The sequence below is a fragment of the Erpetoichthys calabaricus genome, chromosome 15, assembly GCF_900747795.2.
Source record: "Erpetoichthys calabaricus chromosome 15, fErpCal1.3, whole genome shotgun sequence".
NCBI classification, from domain to species: domain Eukaryota; kingdom Metazoa; phylum Chordata; class Cladistia; order Polypteriformes; family Polypteridae; genus Erpetoichthys; species Erpetoichthys calabaricus.
In genome coordinates this window covers 98,591,619-98,613,722 of record NC_041408.2, presented here as the reverse complement: position 1 = coordinate 98,613,722, position 22,104 = coordinate 98,591,619, and the positions used below count along the sequence as shown (strand labels likewise).

Genomic DNA, 22,104 nt, shown 5'->3' with positions numbered 1-22,104 from the left:
GGTTCGCTGGAGTCCCAAAGCTTTAGAAATGGCTTTATAACCTTTACCAGACTGATAGATCTCAATTACTTCTGTTCTCATTTGTTCCTGAATTTCTTTGGATCTTGGCATGATGTCTAGCTTTTGAGGTGCTTTTGGTCTACTTCTCTGTGTCAGGCAGCTCCTATTTAAGTGATTTCTTGATTGAAACAGGTGTGGCAGTAATCAGGCCTGGGGGTGGCTACGGAAATTGAACTCAGGCGTGATACACCACAGTTAGGTTATTTTTTTACAAGGGGGCAATTACTTTTTCACACAGGGCCATGTAGGTTTGGATTTTTTTTCTGTTATAGAAAAAAAGAAAGTTAGAAGACACATTTTTTTTATTTGTTGATATTTGTTGTTAATAATGCTCCAGGGAAAGGGACAATCTAATGTACTGCATCTTCCATTTCACCACTGTGCTGACAGAGATCCTATGATGAAATGGGGCATGCCAGTTTATGCCAGTGAATGGGGTCTGCAGAAGCAAAGTGAAACAAGCAAAGTTCAGAGTACACATGTTTAGCAAGTGATTGCCTGCGCTGTGACTGTGATCGTAGTCTGTTTTGTGCAACTGATCCAGTAAGAAAGGTATTTAACATATATTATACTCCACCCACTTCATCTTATCTGCAACCTTGTGCAAATGCCGAACTGGGGAGTTCAATTTCCTTCAGCAACTGCACTGCTCCAGATGATTTCATTAGTGCTTATAAAGTTTAATTAATTGCATAAATAAAAGCAAAATGTCATCAAAGGTATCATCTACAGCACTTTAATTTCCTCAGCCCCTTTGGTATAACAATTTCCTTGTCTCACTGAATTACAACGTTTACATTAGAGCAATTTTTCTTAACCTTTACAGCCTTGGGATCTACTTTTACATTAACAACCAACAGACAACATTTGAAGTGTGGGAGGATTTCCCCATTTGTGAATCGACTGCAGTTAGAAAAGCAGGGAGGACAGCAGGGGAAAGGAGGTCCCCTTGGTGAAACGAGCAGAGTTAGAAACCGAAAATATCACACAGCATTGTCGATTGCTTTGGAGTTAAAAAGTACAAAGAAGAAATAAAAAAAGAAAAAAAAATCACCGCAAATGTACTGATGGCACCAAGCCACAAATAAACCGAATGAAGGGCACTTTTTCAGATTTTTTTTTATGTTTCTTTTGCTGTTTTTAGGAATGTGATAAAAAGAGAAAGGGACAGTGCTTTCGAATGAGTAAAACTAATTAGTAACTCTTTTTTTTTTCTTGATAGACATTTATTCAAAACCACTGAATTCTAAGGCAGTGCTAATTTTAAGCTTTGAGGCTAATGAGGTGTTGAAAGTTTTAGCAGTTTGTAGCTTTAAATCACCTTAGTAGCATTACCAAATACCACTTTTGGTGATATCCAATAATGCCAAGTTCTGCTTTTTCAAACCAGCACCACCAAGGACTGTATGTAGCATATTCAACAGTAAGCAGCTCAAGTGAACTAATAATATTAGCCCCAGTAAAAATAAAATACAAATTTTATATACAGAAAAGTGCTTCATTAGTTACTTAGTACTTTTTTATGTTGTATTGTTTTTACTTTTAATATGATCTGTTTAAAAGCAAATAATATTCCATACAATCAAGTCAAACTCAACAAACCAAAACTTAACCCCCACCCAAAAGAAAGTGAGGAGAACCAACCAACAAAGCTAATCTTTGTAAGCAGGTACGATGAGTATCCTTTTCTACAATATAGACACTTATTCTAAAATGTAATTGATTAGATCCTGCCATATTTTAAAAAAAGTTTTGAATAGATCCTGTAAGAGAGAATTTGAATTTTTCCAATTTCAAATAGTATAGGACATCAGTTATCCACTGACTTAAAAGTGGTGGAGTGGGATTTTTCCAGTTGAACAAGATAAGTCTACGTGCTAGTAGTGAGTTAAAGGCAATTAACGATTTTTTTGTCCTGCTCCACTTTAAGCCCATCTGGAAGTACACCAAACACAGATGTTAATTTGTTAGAAGTGATTATGACACAAAGGCTGTCTGATAGGCATTCAAAGATCTTTGTCCAAAATTAGGTTAATCTGGTGCACCCAGTGAGATACATTGCAACGTTCACAGGTTGAATCTTGCCCTAGAAAAATTTTGGATAATTCTAAATGAGATAAATGTGCTTGATAGAAGATTTGAAGTTGAACAATTGAGTGCTTTGTGTCTATAGAGCTAGAGTGTATTCTATGTGTCAGGTCAGGTTGGGGAGCATGCACTGGTATAGCTTGTTGCCGCACCAACCACAAGACGAAACAGCTCGGGATTCTAGTTGGCAACCCTCCAGGCAGACATGCAGTCCACTCCCACCCTTTGGAAATGACCATCTATCTGCCCTTTGGCCTGGTCCTGGGTTCCCAACCATGAGGATCCTGTGAGTCAGATCACCCCCCGGAAATCAAGCCACATAGCACTGTAACTGACGCTCCCTCACCACGCAGGTAATGTGCCCCATTTGGGACTCTGTAAAAATACAGCACAATCAAAATTTCTGAAACATTTACCTTTACAATTGATACTCAGATTGAGCAATTGTTAGTATGATAAACAGTGAGATTTCTATTCCTTTTTTATGCCATTCTCATTTGACCACAGAAAGATGATGCTCAATAAATGACTATTCTGCTGAATTCATGTAAGTAAACAGCCAGTGAAGCCATTCACAAATATGAAACCTAAATGTAGCAATCCATTTCCTGTAACAAAACACAACCCTTTGCCAGTTAGATAATGCCTGTCTTAACCTATGAGGATTCAGGTCTTTCTACAACTTGGAGGACGCTTGGCAAAGTATGAAATTAAGGTAACTTACTAGCCCAATTAGAGCTTTGTATGTGCCTTGTTAGCCACTGTTGCTCAGGTGTATGTTCTTTCAAAAGGCAGCTTCAATATTTGTAATTATATACTGTAGTTCTAAAAATGAGAAGTGTTTCATTCTGTATACTAAAAATTCCAAAAGGCCATTATTAATTGGCCTTATGGAATATCAGGGGAGTTTTAAAATTCTAAATGTAACAGAAATACTGAAAACAACATGGCTGCATTTGTGCATCTTCACCTGCCCTGTTTATAAGATAAATGGATTAGCACACCATTGTGTAAGATTCAAAAGCAGCAGTTAAGAAGTACAGTAGATAGGAAAGGTACTTTGATTATTTCTTCTAAATTCCAGGCTGCAACAGTGCATATGTGATGAGAAAATTTCCAAAATGCCAAAATGTCTATACTGCATGACAAAGTGTCCGTTTAAAACATGTTTTATTTTGAAAATAATTAGAACTATTCATCTAAACAAAAGGACAAGTGGGTCTGCATATCGGTGTGCCCGGGTTAGGAAGAAAAATTTAAGAATAGGCAAAACATGTAGAGAAATGGTAAAAAAAAATCAAAAATAATAATACCAAATAAGGATCTAAAAATAAGAAAATTGGTCTTACTGGTCTATCTTGTTGTCTGACGGTATACATAACAGCAGCGCAGTAGTAGCACGTAAATGAGGTTATACTTGTAATACTAATGACTGATAACTTCATGTGGTGGGCAACGGATGAGTCAAAATAACGATAAATCAATATTCATATCAGGAAACCAAAGTCACAACACATCTAGGCTTGAGTAGCTAAACCAGCCCAATGCGGTCAAATACACCACCTCATTTTCTGAACAAACCACTTCATCTATAAGAATGGTCAGTTTGAAAAGCTACGCCAAGAGGAAGTGGCAAAAACGCACAGCTCTGTCTGAAGAGGAGAAGGCTGCAGCGAAAGAAAGGGACAGGGTATATATTATTATACCATTATTATACCAGACCAAATGGACAACTAATGTATCAAATAAAAACCATGAGTTCAATGTTGATCACTTAGATTTCAACTTGTCTTCAACAGGTAGCGAACCTGTTAAAATTTTAAAAACTGTACAAACATAAACAAATGTTGCAAATATTGAACTAGGATAAATTAGACATACAGTAATCCCTCCTCGATCGCGGGGGTTGCGTTCCAGAAGCCCCCGCGAAAGGTGAAAATCCGCGAAGTAGAAACCATGTTTATATAGTTGTTTTTATATTGTCATGCTTGGGTCACTGATTTGCACAGAAACACAGGAGGTTGTAGAGAGACAGGAACTTTATTCAAACACTGCAAACAAACATTTGTCTCTTTTTCAAAAGTTTAAACTGTGCTCCATGACAAGACAGAGATGACAGTTCCGTCTCACAATTAAAAGAATGCAAAAATATCTTCCTCTTCAAAGGAGTGCGCGTCAGGAGCAGATAATGTCAGAGAGAGAGAGAGAAAAAAGCAAACAATCAAAAATCAATAGGGCTGTTTGGCTTTTAAGTATGCAAAGCACCGCCGGACAAAGCAGCTGCAAGGAAGAGAGCAATGTGAAGGTAGTCTTTCAGCATTTTTTAGAGGAGCATCCGTATCCTCTACGCCAGTGTGCGAACAGCCCCTCTGCTCACACCCCCTCCGTCAGGAGCAGAGAATGTCAGAGAGAGTGAGAGAGACAGAGAAAAACAAACAATCAAAAATCAATACGTGCCGTTCAAGCTTTTAAGTATGCAAAGCACCGTGCAGGAAGCATGTCGCTTGACAAAGCAGCTGCACAGAAGGTTGCAATGTGAAGATAATCTTTCAGCATTTTTAGATGAGCGTCCGTATCGTCTAGGGGTGCGAAAATCCCCCCTGCTCACACCCCCTCCGTCAGGAGCAGAGAATATCAGAGCAAGAGAGAGAGAGAGAGAGAGAGAAAAGCAAACAATCAAAATCAATACGTGCTGTTTGATCTTTTAAGTATGCGAAGCACCGTGTGGGAAGCATATCGCTTGACAAAGCAAACACATGTAAGCCCAGCAAGGAAGGGAGCAATGTGAAGGTAATCTTTCAGTGTTTTTTGAGGAGCGGCCGTATCCTCTAGGGGTGCGAACAGCCCCCGTGCTCACAATATATTTGAGGAGTTTTATTTAATACGTAATACGCGCTCTGGTTGGGTAGCTTCTCAGCCATCTGCCTATAGCGTCCCTTGTATGAAATCAACTGGGCAAACGAACTGAGGAAGTACGTACCAGAAATTAAAAGACCCATTGTCCGCAGAAATCCGCGAACCAGCAAAAAATCTGCGATATATATTTAAATATGCTTACATATAAAATCCGCGATAGAGTGAAGCCGCAAAAGTCAAAGCGCGATATAGCGAGGGATTACTGTAAAACAAAACAAAGTTTTCAAATCAAACACAACTGTAATGTAAAATTATGCAGAAGGGTACCTGGCAAAAGACAAACTTGGAGTAAATACAAATGTGCACATTTTGGGTCTAGATTTTCTTATTAGTATACAATGCTGTCATGACACACTCTCTTTGTTAAAAGAAGGAACTGTGAAAATTTGCCAAGGTACTAGTGGGACATCAGACTGGATTTCAATATACAGGCAGAGAGAGACCCAGAAAGAAACAGATGAATAAATTAAAAATTAAATGTATCTTTGTTTTTGTTGAGGAAATATCTGAGATATTTGAAATCAGTTTCCACAATTAGAAAAGGATTGAAGTAGGATGCATCAAGCTACGTGGTTTTCTTATTATGCGTTATTAGCTGACTCATTTTTACCTTTAGAGATATAATTTAAATTTTTGATTCAGTCAAATAAAAAGTAACAATAAACTGTAATATATTATACAGTTAACTGCAGTACTTAATATTTTAAAATGAAAAAAAATCACTATACAGTAATCCCTCCTCCATCGCGGGGGTTGCGTTCCAGAGCCACCCGCGAAATAAGAAAATCCGAGAAGTAGAAACCATATGTTTATATGGTTATTTTTATATTGTCATGCTTGGGTCACAGATTTGCGCAGAAACACAGGAGGTTGTAGAGAGACAGGAACGTTATTCAAACACTGCAAACAAACATTTGTCTCTTTTTCAAAAGTTTAAACTGTGCTCCATAACAAGACAGAGATGACAGTTCCGTCTCACAATTAAAAGAATGCAAACATATCTTCCTCTTCAAAGGAGTGCCCGTCAGGAGCAGATAAAGTCACAGAGATAGAGAAAAGCAAACAAATCAATAGGGCTGTTTGGCTTAAGTATGCGAAGCACCGCGGCACAAAGCTGTTGAAGGCGGCAGCTCACACCCCCTCCGTCAGGAGCAGACAAAGAGAGAGAGAGACAGAGTTTGTTTTTCAAGCAAAAATCAATACGTGCCCTTCGAGCTTTTAAGTATGCGAAGCACCGTGCAGCTGCACAAAAGATAGCAACGTGAAGATAATCTTTCAGCATTTTTAGACGAGCGACCGTATCGTCTAGGTGTGCGAACAGCCCCCCTGCACAATCCCCATACGTCAGGATCACAGATAGTCAGCGCAAGAGAGGGAGAAAAGTAAGCAATCTAGCTTCTCAGCCATCTGCCAATAGCGTCCCTTGTATGAAATCAACTGGGCAAACCAACTGAGGAAGCATGTACCAGAAATTAAAAGACCCATTGTCCGCAGAAATCCGCGAACCAGCAAAAAATCCGCGATATATATTTAAATATGCTTACATATAAAATCCGCGATGGAGTGAAGCCGCGAAAGGCGAAGCGCGATATAGCGAGGGATTACTGTAATCATCTTATCGTCAAGACAGTAATTATTAATGTTTTTTATAGATAACCCTCAGTTTAAATTACTTGTAACTTTCCACTCTAATTAGTAAATGAACATCTTAATGATGGATCATTAGGCAAAAAAAAAAAATCCAGGACATGTTCTTCCATTATGCATATGTATTTCATCTTTCCTTTATATAATTGTTTTTGATCTTGGAAATCAGCCATTTCATATTTTTTTATTTTTTTCCTTTCTACCCCACACCACTGTATTTGTCCAAATGGAGCTATTATAACTGATTTAGGTCAACACTGTTTCTATATAATTTTTGGATGATTCTTTACATTTTATACTGTTGTTTTCATTTTTTTTCTCTTTTTTCAATAATAATTTTAAGTTCTGCAATTCTTAAATCCTTTCAGTATTTTTTTTTTCTTTGTATTAATATAGCACAACTTGACTTTTGTTTAAAGTTGTGCTCCAAACTATTATTCTGCTTATTTTTCTTGTTTATTGTATTTTACCATTAAGCACTGCTTTGGCTGTTTGGTGGAGATGGGGGCCCTTGGGACACATCCACGCTGAATTGACCTTTGGAGGGAGCATATCCAGAGTATTACCTTCCCCGGAGCGCTAGGTTGCAGCCCCCCTGGGTTGCAGCGGTGCCTCAAACTCCTGCAGGTCTCCGTGGGAGTTGGAGTTGGATACAGCCCTGTTGGGGATGCGTGAGCACCAACAGGGGGTGCTGCAGCAGCTGCAGCCACTTTGGGCAGCTCTTCCACCACACCCGGAAGTGCTGCCGGAAATGCATTAACGAGCACCTGGAGCACTGCCGGGTGCATATAAAAGGAGCCAGCAGCCACTACTCCAGGAGCCAGAGTTAGGAGGAATTAGACAAGGCTTGTCTGGAAGAGTGGAGGAGGAAAAAAGAGAAAGAGAAAAAGAAGAAGAAGAATTTTGGATTGCGCTGTGCTTGGGGACTGTCTTGTGCTTGTGGGAAATGGGGGAAGGCATTTCCCACAAGGAAAAAAGAAAAAAACAAAACATATGTGCCTTGAACTTTTGTTCTGCATCTGTCTGTGTCAGGTTTGGGTGGAGGTGTGGCATCTGTAGGCCACAGCTGCCATACTGAGACTTTCATTTCAGAATCACATTCTTAAACATGTGGATCTTTCTTTTTAATCCACTGTTATGACATATTGATCCTTAGCTTATTTACAGTTGCAGTTGTAACATTACTGCATGTGTTTTTGGTTTGATTATTGATTGATGTTGCTATTGTAGAATAATTTTATGCCTTTGCCATGGTACTGAATTGTTGTTAAATGGAATATAACTGATTGATTAATAAATCGTAGCAAAGTGCCAGCAATATGATTTATGCAATGCATCATAGCCTTGATTTTCATAACTTACCAATGTATTAATTTCAACAATAATATAATCTTTTGGTATGAATCTGTTTGCAACTGTTCTGAACCACATTTTACGCAAAGACTGGTTCAGATTCTGTGTAAGTTGTCATGGAAACATCATTGTCTTTTGCTAAATAATTAATTCTAAAAATTATAATCTCATCAGACAAATCATAACATCTAAAATGCAGAGATACACAGTAGCATTCTGTTAGGAAATGTTAGTTATATTTAGTGCACACTTCAGCCTGTTTACTGGGAAACGTGTAAATGTTCGATTTGCATGCAACTGAGACCCAAGATTTTTTCTGCTTGTTATGCAAAAGAATAAATGTACAGCTGTCTAGACCTATTTTAAGTGCTAATACATTTCAACTCTATTTAAAACGTTATTAAGTAAGGCTGTGCAGAGTTTTACATAATACAAAACCTGAAACAATTTAGATATTGCTGTAAAAATGCTGTTTAGAAGGGCAAAAGTAAGTATTTTGACATGTTTGTTTATACAACTCACGTCATTACCCCAAATAAACTGCATAATATTAACAAGGGATCGGCTTAGGTAGCTTTTAACTACTTCTGTGAGGCTGAATGCTCACCGGACCATTGACTTTGTAGTTAAAACCAGTGCCAGCTGATCTAGAAACTTAACATTTGCACTTGCACTTGTAAATACTATAAAAGATTATTTCTTTTTTATTACAACTGATAATCTTATTGCTAATGAAACTGCCTAAAGGAAGGAATTATTGTCATTAATTTGTAATGTTTGTCTGTACCTATCATTCTTTATGATAGTATCCTAGGTTCAAATCTCGGCCCAGAAACTGCCAGGCTGTCGTTTCCACAATACATTCATGTCTGCATGTGCTTCTGCCAGGTTTTCCAGTTTCCTCTAAAGAATTATTGTTAGATTGACTCTAAAATGATTTAGTTGTGTAGGTGTGTGCATGAATATGCTTCCTCATGGACTTGTATCTAAGTTTATTTGGTTTTAGAAATCCCCATAACATTAGCTAGTCAGCAGGATGAGAACAATTACAACATGTGAGTAAATATTAATTCCTAAAAATATGAAGTAATAACTTTGAATGAACTGAATACTGATAAATAAGACTATATGCACTTTTTTATCAGAATCTGGATACATTAATGACAGATGTATTGGAATTTTCTTTTATTAAAATTTAACAAAAGAACAAGTCAACATTCTAATTTATTAGGAGAGAATAAAAATCAATAATTTTGACACATTTGGCATTTATTATAGTATGTAAAAAACAAAATGTTCTAATAGAAATCTAACTTACTATAATTACAGAAATATTCTTCAAAAGTTACATCTTTAATTTTAATATTTTAAACCAATTAAATAGTATTGGATAGATAAAGGTGTCCCATGGGTATATGGTCAAATCTATTTTTTCACTGATGAGAAACAATTTTTCTTCTATTTAAGTGGAAACACTTTACATCTTCCTCCCTAAGGGGATGTCATAAATCACAGCAGCCAGCTAATTTAGAGCAAAAGTGTATTCAACAAACACCATCCTATTTGTAGATTACATTCTATTTACCTATGATATCAACACTTTTTATTTTGTTCTTACAACTTAACACTACATGTCTTTAAACTATTATATAGTACATCTGCATGTCTGTCTATAAAATTTAAATATAATCAAACTGGAAGGTTCAACACTATATATACAGCAGTAACCTAAACCACTTTTAAGACAAATGCTATAAAAAAGTATGTCTTTTGTTCCTTCACCACCTTTCACCATCTACAGCTTATAATAAAAAGGAGTAGAAGAACCATGATCACATGGCTGATGAGCATAGAAAGAGGCAAAAAAAAAAACTTCCATCAACACAGGCCTTCTTTATTTGGCATGAAGTAACTGACTCTATTTAACTTATTCCGTTAAAATGGATTTTAGGCATGTGTATTTTTAAAGTTTACTTAACTGTTTTCAAGTTCAGTCCTACCTAGCCAATCAAGTCCCGAACACCACCACTCCCCCATCCCCCCAGCAGCTGATTTTCATCCCCACTCAATTAATAAATTATTTTTAACCTTTAATTCATTTCAATGTTTAGTTATCTAACCTCTTTTCCTTTTCTTAAGTTGAATTAAGAAGCATAGTTTTAAATGTTTAACTCTGTTTAGTTATTTTTCTACATAGTTCACTTTTTGATGATGTGCCTTCTTTGTTAATTATATCTGAACACTGTCAATTACTGATGGGTGGAGATAACGCAGGGGCAAATGACACAGAATGCTAAAGGGTAGCACATAACGTCACTGTCATCCACTTGTGCTCTCATTAAAAAAATACCTTAACCAAGCTAAACATTGGAAAACAGCAAACTAATAAACAACAAAATAAAAAAGAATTAACTCATCCCTGTCTAACCACCTAAATTACTGCTTCATCCAGTAATGATTTACCATGACCAGACTGTAATTTCTGAACTGACACAAAAAAACACAGAAAATGGGAAATAACAGCTTGTTTAATTAATGAAAGAGTCCCATTAAATGAAGAAATTGGTAGTGATGAAAGTTTGAAGCTACAGGGAATGCCAGGACTGAACCAGAAAACCCCTGGCATTTTGGTTATGTTCAAAATCTGTTATTGGATATTCCACATTTACTGTAAACATGTTACAAAAAAAAGTGAAAAATGGGTAGTATGTGTGGGATTTAAACATATTGTAATAAAATGTAATAAAACATGTAATATGTAGTACAATATACATATTTATAAATGTAACATTATTAAAAACAATAATTTAAAGAGGTCTGCAAAAATGAAGACTCCTCATGACTACAAAAATTTCACTACAAAGCTTTTCCTTACCCTATACTTTGTAAACTCCACTCAATGGTTAGGAGTGATGGGCTCAACTACCTGTTGTTAATTTTTGTTCCATTTGTTCCATGTCAGTTCAGAGTACAACAGATTGATCCTTCACTTAAAGATACACAAAAGCAGCTAACTGATGCAAGGTTAGTGCAATGTTGTCTCACATCTCAATGACAGGCCTGGCTCCTATAGATTTTATAAATCTAACACACAGAAATGATAATGAATAAAATAATATCCCATGTAAACAAAACATCATTTAAAGTATAAATGAATTTATGAAGTTCTTGTCAGCCATCCATTTTCTGCACCCATTTTCTTCATTTGCTTTTGGGAACCCGTAAGCAATGGCATAATATGAGAAACAATCTTGGATGGGAAACCATTCTTTTATTGTTAAATATTAGTGATATTTCATGCATTCATCCATCATTTTTAAGATTCTTCTTATTCCAATTCAGGATCACAGGGAGCTTGTGCCTATTCTGGCAGCACCTGGTGCAAGGTAACAAGCAACCTTGGAGGGGACACCAGTCAATCACAGAATCAAACTGTTTGGTTTAAAATATATAATTTACAAAACATGTCCTAGCAATCTAGTTTAAATACATTTTCTAAAGGTAGGTATATGTGTAGGAGTTGGGATGTGTATGATTATGTTTATGTTTGTGAAAAGAATAATATTTATTAACATACAGAAACATTCCTGCATTGTGCAAATTAAAGTAAGAAAGTGCTTGGTGCTTCATTAAACATTATGTTTATGAAATATAATTAATTTAGTGGTTTACGAAATTCATTAATAAATACAATTCTAAATGTTTTGTCAACTATGTAAATTACCCTCAGTTTGTATGCCTGTGGAACCTTTTGAAAAATCATTTAAAAGCTATTAATAATATAGCATTTAATATCCATTTGAAAAATATTCTTAAAAGTAAAAATCATCAACTTTAATTTTTCCAACTTAGTGTTTTGCCTATTAAACTAACATGAACAAATACAGTTTCTGGACCGCTTCTAATGTTGCAGACATTAATACAAGTGGCTTAAACAGCTACAATTTTTTGCTCTAATAAATTCTTTTAACAACATTCTACATAGTATAAGCTTACACAAAGGTATTTCTGATATGCATAATAAAATAGTAAAATATATAGAACATTGTGTTATTGTTGCTCCATAAACAAACCCAGTAATCCTGTTACCTGTAATTGCTGATAATAAACACAGAGGGCATATAAAACTGCATGATAGCAGCTTCAGACTATAATGGAAAAAATAAAGAAAAAAAACAACAATTCACCTGTACTATATATAATTTCTCTGAACCAAGTCCAAATTAATATTAAACTATGCAGCTGTAATTGTGAATTCCTTTTACATAATCCTATTTCTTCATTGGTATTGTATTATGTTGATTTCAAATATCATTGAACTATTAACATACACAATAAGGAAAACAGTAAAGGTCAACTCATCTCTAATGACTTGGATGTGTGACAGATACTCTTGAGATCTTAAACTTACACTGAACATCTAAAGCACTCCTAATTAGCCTGGGTTAGAGTATATACATCATTAGGAGTCTTAAAAGCTGCTACTTTATGTGGCGTGAAATCAAAAAGAAATAGATATGTATGGCTAATAACTCATTTATTTTTTCTTCAGTAATAATGCAACACCATCAAAATCAAAATACTGATAACTATTCCCCTTAAGACTAACTAAAATTTTAACAAAAAATAAAAATAACAATAGGTATACATGCAATTTATAATTTACTATCTAACAAAAATGTAACATTTGTTATTAAAAATATAATATAGAACTACAAAATAAAACTATAATAAATAAAGATAAAAAATTAACTAATAATAAAATAAAGCCAAATATCTTACCTTCACTGCAGTCTTTGCCTTGGAAACCCGTTTGTGAGCAGTCACAAATTGCTTCATCGTCAACAACAGAACAGATTCCACCATTCAGACACATGTTATCTTTGCCACAAAGATCCTTGTCATCCACATTTACTCCTTCACTGTTTATTAACAAAGCCTCTGAATTGTTAACTTTGATATCTGTTATCCATCCTTTAAAGGGAACTTGATCTTTAACCCCATCTGATGTCAACCTTAATGCTACAGATCGTAATTCTGGCGGTATGCCCCCTAAAAATAAATGACTAAAAACAGTCATATCCCGTCTTTTTGATTTCACTTCCACCCATTTGACCTCCTTGTCTATTATAAGAGTTGTATTTTTGAAGTTTCTCTTTACACTGACTGAATGCCATTTGTTGTCATCTACTCTGTTGTCCGATAGCACTGTGGCAGGTTCAGCACAAAAAATGGAAAATCGAAGACTTAATTTTCCGTTATGAATTAAGAGCTCCAAAAAATCACAGAATCCTTCATCATCAAAGTAAACCAAAAGGCCACGTGAACTTTTTGTTTTCATGTTAAAACTCATTTCGCTTTCACAACAAGCATTCCACATTGGGAATCGAGCCCATTGCCCTTCAGCTCCTGTAAATTCCAAACTAGCTCCAAGGTCTATTAAGCAACATACAAGTAGGCCCATCCAGATTAAATGTCCGCCATGTTTTGCTGTTAGCACCATGTTGGAAAAACTGTTTTATGGCGAATATGGGAAAACAAGATCAGTTTATTGTTGATTCTATAGGACTGTCCAATTTTGTAAAACTTCACTTAGTCTGTTTTTGGTCCATGAGACAAAAAAAAAAATAAAAAAATAAAAAAATTATTGGCACAAATGTATCATGCGGTTTGCATTAAACTTGAATTTGCCTGCCAGGAAGTAACGGTGGCTGAGTTAACAACAGTAAATATGCTAACAGATCATAGCTCTTGACAATAAACCTTTGCTGCCCAGTTCTGGTTGCTTTACTTGATGTTATAATCCAGACTCTTTAAAAGCTAAATTAGTTGGTGTTAATATCCTGCTGATACTTCCGTCTTGCATGAACCATTTGTTTTGTTTTGTTTTTTTGGCAATGAACCAGTTTAAAATGCAAACGCTAAACCCCGTGACAGATACCCAGGACTGTTCATTGGATTCATTCTTAAAGGATGGAGCTGGCGATATGAGTCATTACTTATGGCTTCTGGAGCGTCCCTACTTCTCTTAGATGCTTAAAAACACAGAGTGGAAACCTGTTCAAATGCTATAGACATTCAAAATCTGATTGGACCCTTTTGCTGCTGAATTACAAATTCCGATTCCAGTTGTTAGAAGTGTTTCGACATAGTGACCAGAAATCTGAAAGAACAAAATAATATAGATTTACCTAAGGCTACCATTATGTACAAGGTTTGCTTAGTAATAGTATAAATAAACAGAAAAGGTGCTACAAAATTTGATAGATAGATAGATAGATAGATAGATAGATAGATAGATAGATAGATAGATAGATAGATAGATAGATAGATAGATAGATGAAATCAGCATAATAATGTACATGGCATAAAACATTATTTTATGTTATCTATTTGAAGAAAGACCAAAGCAGTTGTCCATGCTGAGGATCACCCCACCCCACCCCTTGTACGGGAGTCCATTTGCAGGAAAACACGTTCTGCATCATCTGGTATATTACACTGAGCTGTCGATTTGTATAATTGGCATTTTACTGAACGCGTCGATGAAGTGGATGGGGGGTGTAGGGAGGTGGTCCGTGAAAGATCGATTTTACGCACAGCCGCGGTACAATATGTTTCTGACATTTTATTATGGCTGTGCGAAATTGTGTGCAAGTTTGATTTGGTCAGTTCATCAGCACAGGTTCACCTCATTTGGGAAATCCAAATATTTGGTAGGGAGTGCTGATGGGGGCAAGGAGTACACTGTAATAAGTGTTTTCTAAAGTGTTGGCACCATTTCGTCCTATTTCAATGGCTCACCGCGAAGCGCAGGTGTTTAATAAAACGAGCGCTATTTGATAATCGAGTTGCAGTTCTTAAAGAACACCCCGCTGGCTTTGCAAGTGCTTTGTAACAGAGGCGTAGTCTGTCCCAAAGAACAATAACGCCATTTGAAATTAACATTACGTTATAAAAGTTACCACTCTAAAAGAACGCTTATGTTCACCCTAATTCGACGAGAATACCCCTTCTGAGCAGTTCTTTGAGGCCATAGTCTATCATTAATGCAAGCCACAGCTTGCATGTTCTTGACGCAATTTATTAAGTATAAGCTGAAACTCGAGGTCCAATTAACACCCTTCCACTAGCAGAAAATTACCAGTAATTTATTGCACCGCACTGTGCTGTTGTTTTTCAGTGGACAGATTTTTAATTGTGTCCTGCATTGGGCGATCCCTACAGGTGTCAACTTATTGCCAAAAATAAAAGGCATCCTTTAGTTTAAACACAGTATGTTAAATCTTACTCTTATTGGCAGATTGATTTTCAATGTATAGTAAAACTGTTAAATGACAGATTAACATTGGATCACATTAAAAAGGAATACAATCACGAATAACAGTATTTCCCAGTACACTGGGAGCGAAAGCCATGGGGCGTTAGACTATAAGGTACGTATGTTGCAGTGGCCACCTTTAGGTTAATTCAGTACCTGTTTAACAGATGAAATCCGATAGAAAAGGGTAGAAATACGTGGCCTTTGTTTTCTATGACCTATTACAAAAAGAAAAAAATATATCTCATTTGAAGCGCAGGTGTCCGTCCTTATTTAGAAACCTTAGCTGTGAAAGGAAACTAGTCATATATTCTCACCGCCGACACGACAATTGGCATTTACAATCCTTTAGGGAATCCAGATACACATGCAGGCTTTTCCGAATAGGCGGTTAAAGTAAGGCTCATAAATTGCACCCAAGGCGTTAGACACCTTTTTAACAATAATCAAAATGGAAAAATAACAGTAATAAACACAATTTAAAAAAAACGCCCTACATATTCTTACTCGGCGGCATCTGCTCTCAAGTAATTCATCAAGATTTTCGCCGCCGTGAAGATTCTACCCTGCGCTTTATATTTTTAACAGATTTTTTATGATAGAAATAACGCATTAGAAAAAAAACTCCGCTTTTTCCCCGTTCCTGTAGTCTTGAAAGCTTACCTGTGTCAGCAGAAACCTTCTAAATGCTCTCAACTTAGATATATAATTTCATCTATAAAATATTATTACGGTTTTTTTCTCACCTTTTCACAGAGCAATGTATTTTACAAGCACGGAAGGATCTTCATACCACTCTTAAAAAATAAATCAGAGGTGCAACTTTATTAGCCACATAATTGCAATTTGGTTATATTCTTCTGATCTGAACCTCCTTACTAAAGACGCTTCACGTAGCCACCCTCATGCATTTTTCACTAGAATCACTGCATCCGTATCACAGCAAAAAAAAAAAAAAAAAACGAGAGACACTGAAGAGGAAAACCGACTGATTTGGAAAAGCAGAACAGAATAAACAGACGAAGGACAGATGTCCGTTACCTGCGACAATCTAACTCGCTTCTCGGAAAGGCTAGACACTTGGAGGAAAGTGGCAGAAAATCCTTCATTTGTGGAAGATGAGGCTCAATTTGCTCTTGCCCTGCTGAGCGCTGCCAGCGACTGTATGTGAGAGTGAAGGGAGACAGAGGGTCACGTGTCTCTCTGTGCTGTCTGTGCGAGAGGGGAGGAGTCCTCTGCTGCAGCACCTTAGACAGCGGCGCCGCGAAATACATATTCATACACGCTTCCACGGAACCATTATTATTTGCACGTATGAAACGTATAATTCTACGACTTAAAAGGCCGCGCATCTAAAATATTAATAACGTTCCTAATAATAATAATCATCATCATAATACGTAAGTCTACCTACTGCTTTGATGCGATACGTAGCGCCAGTGGCGCCCGATTGGTTACTGCCAGCCCACACGGCGCTGTGCTTGAACTGAAAGAATATGTTTTATCGTCAGCACGACCTTGCAGAATGATGCTTGTTTAGAATGCCATGTTTATCGTTAAAATTACTGCACACCTAGTGAATTCTGAATGAAATGAAACACAAAGTACAAGCCGAACAAGCCCTCGCCGACTATAAATTGGCACAAGAATCCCGTTTAAATATAGGACTAATAATAAACAGCGACACCTCTGAATTTAATTAAAGGCAGTTTTTGAGATCTTCAGTGCAAACCTCGCCTGTTCAAAACGCCTTAAGCTTTTTTTTATTATTATTATTTTAGATTCAATACCTTGCTGTTTATGGGTTAGATGGGTATTTTTAAGTTTATCGGTACATCTTGATAGCCTGCGCTTTCGGGGAGGAGGTTTAACGTAAACAGGCTGCGAGGTGTGAATCGTGTGGCTGCCTGCCACAGAATGACTGACTCAATTGTTTTTTTTAATGAAAGAAACCATCAGAAATCTGCAGACGGCCAGTGCTTTTATTACTCATTTGAATTATTTTGGTTTCTGAAATAATGGCTGTTTTACTGTGGCTCAGATTTTCTTTCAAATGGTATATGCTTATCCTTGTCAATCACATTTTTAAGTGCTATTATTTTCTTTGAAACAGGTACTAGTTATTTTATTATTAATCATAATGCAACATTTTCTTTATAATAACTGTCACTGTGAGACTGAAAACTTAATCTACACCCAAGTATTCATACTATAATATCTCAAAATGAAACTGTGATAAATAAACCATGCACAGCTAAGCCAGAAGAGGATTATGTGTGCTTGTCTGTTTTTAACTATATTAGTTCCATTTATATGTAACAATATTATCTGGGCGGAACTACTATGAAACTAATGAAACTTAAGCGTCAGGGCCCCTAGTCTCAAGGGGCCCCAGAATCAACAGTAGTCCTTATTGCTTAAATGTTTTTGGATGTCTGCTGTATGAGAAGGACTTTAAATAATAACAATAATATAGTGCAATTCAATACGAAATAAAGGTTAAAATTAAAAGCATATCAAAGCATCATATTGTCTAGCCATAAACAAAAAAAAATGTTCAAATTAAAGATGCATTAGTCTAAATATATTCTAAATATATGGAGGTGAGGGGCCCCCATAACACTTCAAGCTTCAGGGCCCAAAATGTTGGTCTGCCACTGGAATATTAAAGTATGTACCCTGTAAATCTGGAAATAGAGAACAATATATTTTTGTTGACGAAAGTGCTATACATATAAAATATAAAAGGAAACAAATGGGACAAGAAGTTACCAACTATATACTATCATCATTAGCACAGACACATTAAGACAAAACACAAATCTAGATAGACTCGAAAGGTAATAAGAAAAGGTATGTTTGGAATCTACATTTAAAACCAGTATTAGAAGGAGCAGCTCTAATATTAAGGGGTATGCTGCTCCCCAATCGAAGGCACAATCCCCCTTAAGTTTTATTCGAAATCCACATTTTTAAAAATAATGTTTTCTTAATGGCATTTTATTGTGTTGTGTGGTTCCTCATAGATTTATTGCTTGTCAAAGATCTATGTCATTGATGTAATTGTGCGAAGGGCTCTTTGCATAAGAATTTTTTTTTTTTGGTGGCGGGGTTTGGAAAAGGTTCGTATATGGAGAAAACACAAATGTTTAACATAGGTTACCTGAAACCCTGAAAGCCTAAACTTAGCCTGTTTTATTGTATGCATTAAGATTCCTCTTAAAATCCCAAACTGGCTCCCCTATGGCATCACTCTGAAGAACCACTTTGGCACCTTTATTTTTAAGAGTGCAGTCATATCTCATGAAGGCTAACATGAAGATCTAATGACTTGGTGGTAGAGTGGGGGCAAAGCAAGTCAACGGTACTAGGGTGGGGCCAAGCCATTTAAAATTTAAAAAGTAATACTTCAAAATGAATCCTGAAACATACTGGGAGCCAATGAAGGGAAGCTAAAACAGGAGTAATGTGACTTCTTTTTTTTAGGGCCAGTCAATAATACCGCTGTGGCTATTATCCTAGACCAGCTGCAGACATAACAGGGAAATGACTGACTGTTACCTACTGTATATACAAAGAATCACAGTAATCTCAAAAGGAAGATATAAATGCATGGATCACTCTCTTTATATCAGGAAATGATTATATAAGCTAGACTTTAGAGATATTTTAAGATGAAAAAAGCTACCCTTAACAACCGAGTTAACTTGGCTGTCAAATTTGAGGTCCGGATCAAAAATCACCCCCAGATCTGTAACCTGTGATTTCAATTCTACTGACAAGTGCTCTAGGCTTTCAGAGAACCTAACAGTACTTTTACGCAGACCACACAAGATCACCTCAGATTTACTTGCATTCAGCTCAAGGAAATTATTTGCCAACCAGCCTTTAATATCTCCCAAGCATTCAAAAGAGGCCTTCAATGAGCAGGCATTGTTAGGTTTCATAGATAAATAAAGTTGAATATCATCAGGATAAAAAGTAAAATGAAAGATTGTGTTTCCTAATGATCTACCCAAAAGTAAACATATACATTGATTAGAGAATATAGGGAGTCATAACCCAAAGTGAACTCGAAAAAATGATCTTTGACAATGTTAATATGTAAATAAACATTTTACATTATATGTATTCACAAATGCTCAGCTTTGATAGAAGATTAAATTAGCTGTAATAAATATAAAGCAAAAGTGTGTGCTGTCACCTTTACAAACTCAGATAATTCTAAACTTATGAAATCAGTTCACAACTTTTAATAAAATGATATTCTTCATTAAGTTTTATTAAATGCTTTTCATTCTTTTTAACCATACACACAGCATTATAATTAAATAGACAGATAGATAGATAGATAGATAGATAGATAGATAGATAGATAGATAGATAGATAGATAGATAGATAGATAGATAGATAGATAGATAGATAGATAGATAGATAGATAGATAGATAGATAGATAGATAGATAGATAGATAGATAGATAGATACTTTATTAATCCCAAGGAGAAATTCACATACTCCAGCAGCAGCATACTGATGAAAACAATATTAATTAAAGAGTAATAAAAATGCAGTGCAAGTTAAAAAACAAAAAAAAAGCAAGGTGGAGAGTGCAAGGCAGGTATAATAGACAATAATCTTGTATAATGTTAATGTTTACCCCCCCGAGTGGAATTGAAGAGTCGCATAGTGTGGGAGAGGAACGATCTTCTCAGTCTGTCAGTGGAGCAGGACAGTGACAGCAGTCTGTTGCTGAAGCTGCTCCTCTGTCTGGAGATGACACTGTTTAGTGGATGCAGTGGATTCTCCATGATTGACAGGAGCCTTTTCAGCGCCCGTCTCTCTGCCACAGATGTCAGACTGTCCAGCTCCGTGCCTACAATAGGGCCTGCCTTCCCCACCAGTTTGTCCAGGTGTGAGGTGTCCCTCTTCTTTATGCTGCCTCCCCAGCACACCACTGTGTAGAAGAGGGCGCTCGCCACAACCGTCTGATAGAACATCTGCAGCATCTTATTGCCAATGTTGAAGGACGCCAGCCTTCTAAGGAAGTATAGTCGGCTCTGTCTTCTCTTGCACAGAGCATCAGTATTGGCATTCCAGTCCAATAGTATAAAATAAATATACATATATATATTTATATATATAAATATAGTATAGGGTGGCACAGTGGGAGTGGAGTGGAGTTTGCATGTTCTTCCCGTGTCTGCATGGGTTTCCTCCAGGTACTCCGGTTTCCTCCCACTGTCCAAAGACATGCAGGTTAGGTGCATTGGCAATTCTAAATTGTCCCTAGTGTGTGGTTGTGTGTGTGCGTGTGCCCTGCGGTGGGATGGCGCCCTGCTCAGGGTTTGTTTCCAGCCTTGCGCCCTGTGTTGGCTGGGATTGGCTCCAGCAGACCCCCGTGACCCTGTAATTGGGATATAGCGGGTTGGATAATGGATGGATGGATGGATAAATACAGTATAGTATAAATAGTATACAAAAATCTAAGTGCTTGGCAGTAAATTGATTTGTAGAGAATTTAATAGACAATATTGCTGAAACTACACAAATGTTTTTCTGTTAAAGATGACTAGATGAAGTGCTGCCATACTCTGTTTGCATTTTGTGACAGTTCATCCTGTAAATGGATGGACGTTTCAACAATTTTAGCTTAATGATAGCAAATCACATTTAATAAAGTGCTTCATTTTAAGGGATCACTCAAAAAATAAACCATTAGGGTTGTACATTTTATTTATCTAATTTAAAATAACTTAAAATAATCATGTTTGTTGATATTATGTAGCCTTTTCTAGTTACGTTGACGTAATTCTCTTGGATGTCACATTAGCACAATTAAATCATTTTGAAACAAAACCATTACATTATTTTCTTTTAATGGAAGCATAATCACCCTCAGGAATTGTCGTCTTTACTCCCCTCTTTTAAGGTAAACTTACTCAGAATTAGCTCATTATTTTAATACACGTGTTATGCCCATTTTCACTATACATGGTTCAATTATGTTGATTTAACTTAAATAAACAAGTTTTCTGTATGTGACTATTCTATATGTGCATAAAGATCTGCCCCTTTTGTTGCACTGTGGCCCAACGGATCCCCACACCTTTATAAATTTGGAAACAAATTTAAAGTCTTTAGTCATTTTTTTTCAGAATTCTGTGAGTTTTGTGTTGTTGTGGAAAATGATTTATCTTCTTACATAATACGCTCCGTTTGTCTGTCCAGGATTTTAAATCACCTGTAGTTTGCAGACTGTTTGACCAATTGACCTGAAATTTGGTAAACATACACTACATGGCCTCTACTGTCCACCTTTGGGGTGATGATTGACCTCCAAGGTCAAAGGTCAACACAGGAAGGTCAAGGTCAAAAATCAAATAACCTGTAGCCTAAAATTTGATACTCATATCCTATGCTGAAAATCTGCACTACACCTTTATATTAAAAGTAAAGAGTTTTGGAATTAGTTCTCTTTTTATTTTTATTTTATTGTAGAATCAATCCTCGGCAGCAGGCGGCTGTGTGGCACATGCGTACGGACACTGTTCTCATCCCTACCACTTTCGCCATCGCTTCCCCTACCTCTTCATATCTCAAATCATTCTTGAGGTAAATAGTTAGAGGGCATCATCCCTACCACCTTCGCTGTCACGCCCCCTACCTCTTCATATCTTAAATCATTCTTGAGGCAGATTAAAGACTTAAGTGCCAGCT

General features: G+C 36.4%; 1 protein-coding gene across 22 annotated transcripts in view; it reads right to left on the bottom strand.

Moving 5' to 3' along the window:
- The window catches only part of nrxn1a (neurexin 1a), a 1,087,315-nt gene extending 1,070,754 nt beyond the window's left edge, over positions 1-16,561 (bottom strand). For 20 of the 22 annotated variants that reach the window (XM_051919388.1, XM_051919392.1, XM_051919399.1 and 17 more), the window contains exons 1-2: positions 16,427-16,561; positions 12,847-14,227 (exon numbers count right to left, since the gene is read on the bottom strand). In XM_051919388.1, coding sequence (XP_051775348.1) covers positions 12,847-13,567 — 721 coding nt within the window. In that variant the 5' untranslated portion in view covers positions 13,568-14,227; positions 16,427-16,561. Of the gene's footprint in view, positions 1-12,846; positions 14,228-15,541; positions 15,604-16,131; positions 16,256-16,426 lie in introns of those variants that run through there. The other 2 variants (XM_051919390.1, XM_051919391.1) reach the window with 2 other exon arrangements.
- Between the last annotated feature and the right edge of the window lie 5,543 nt (positions 16,562-22,104).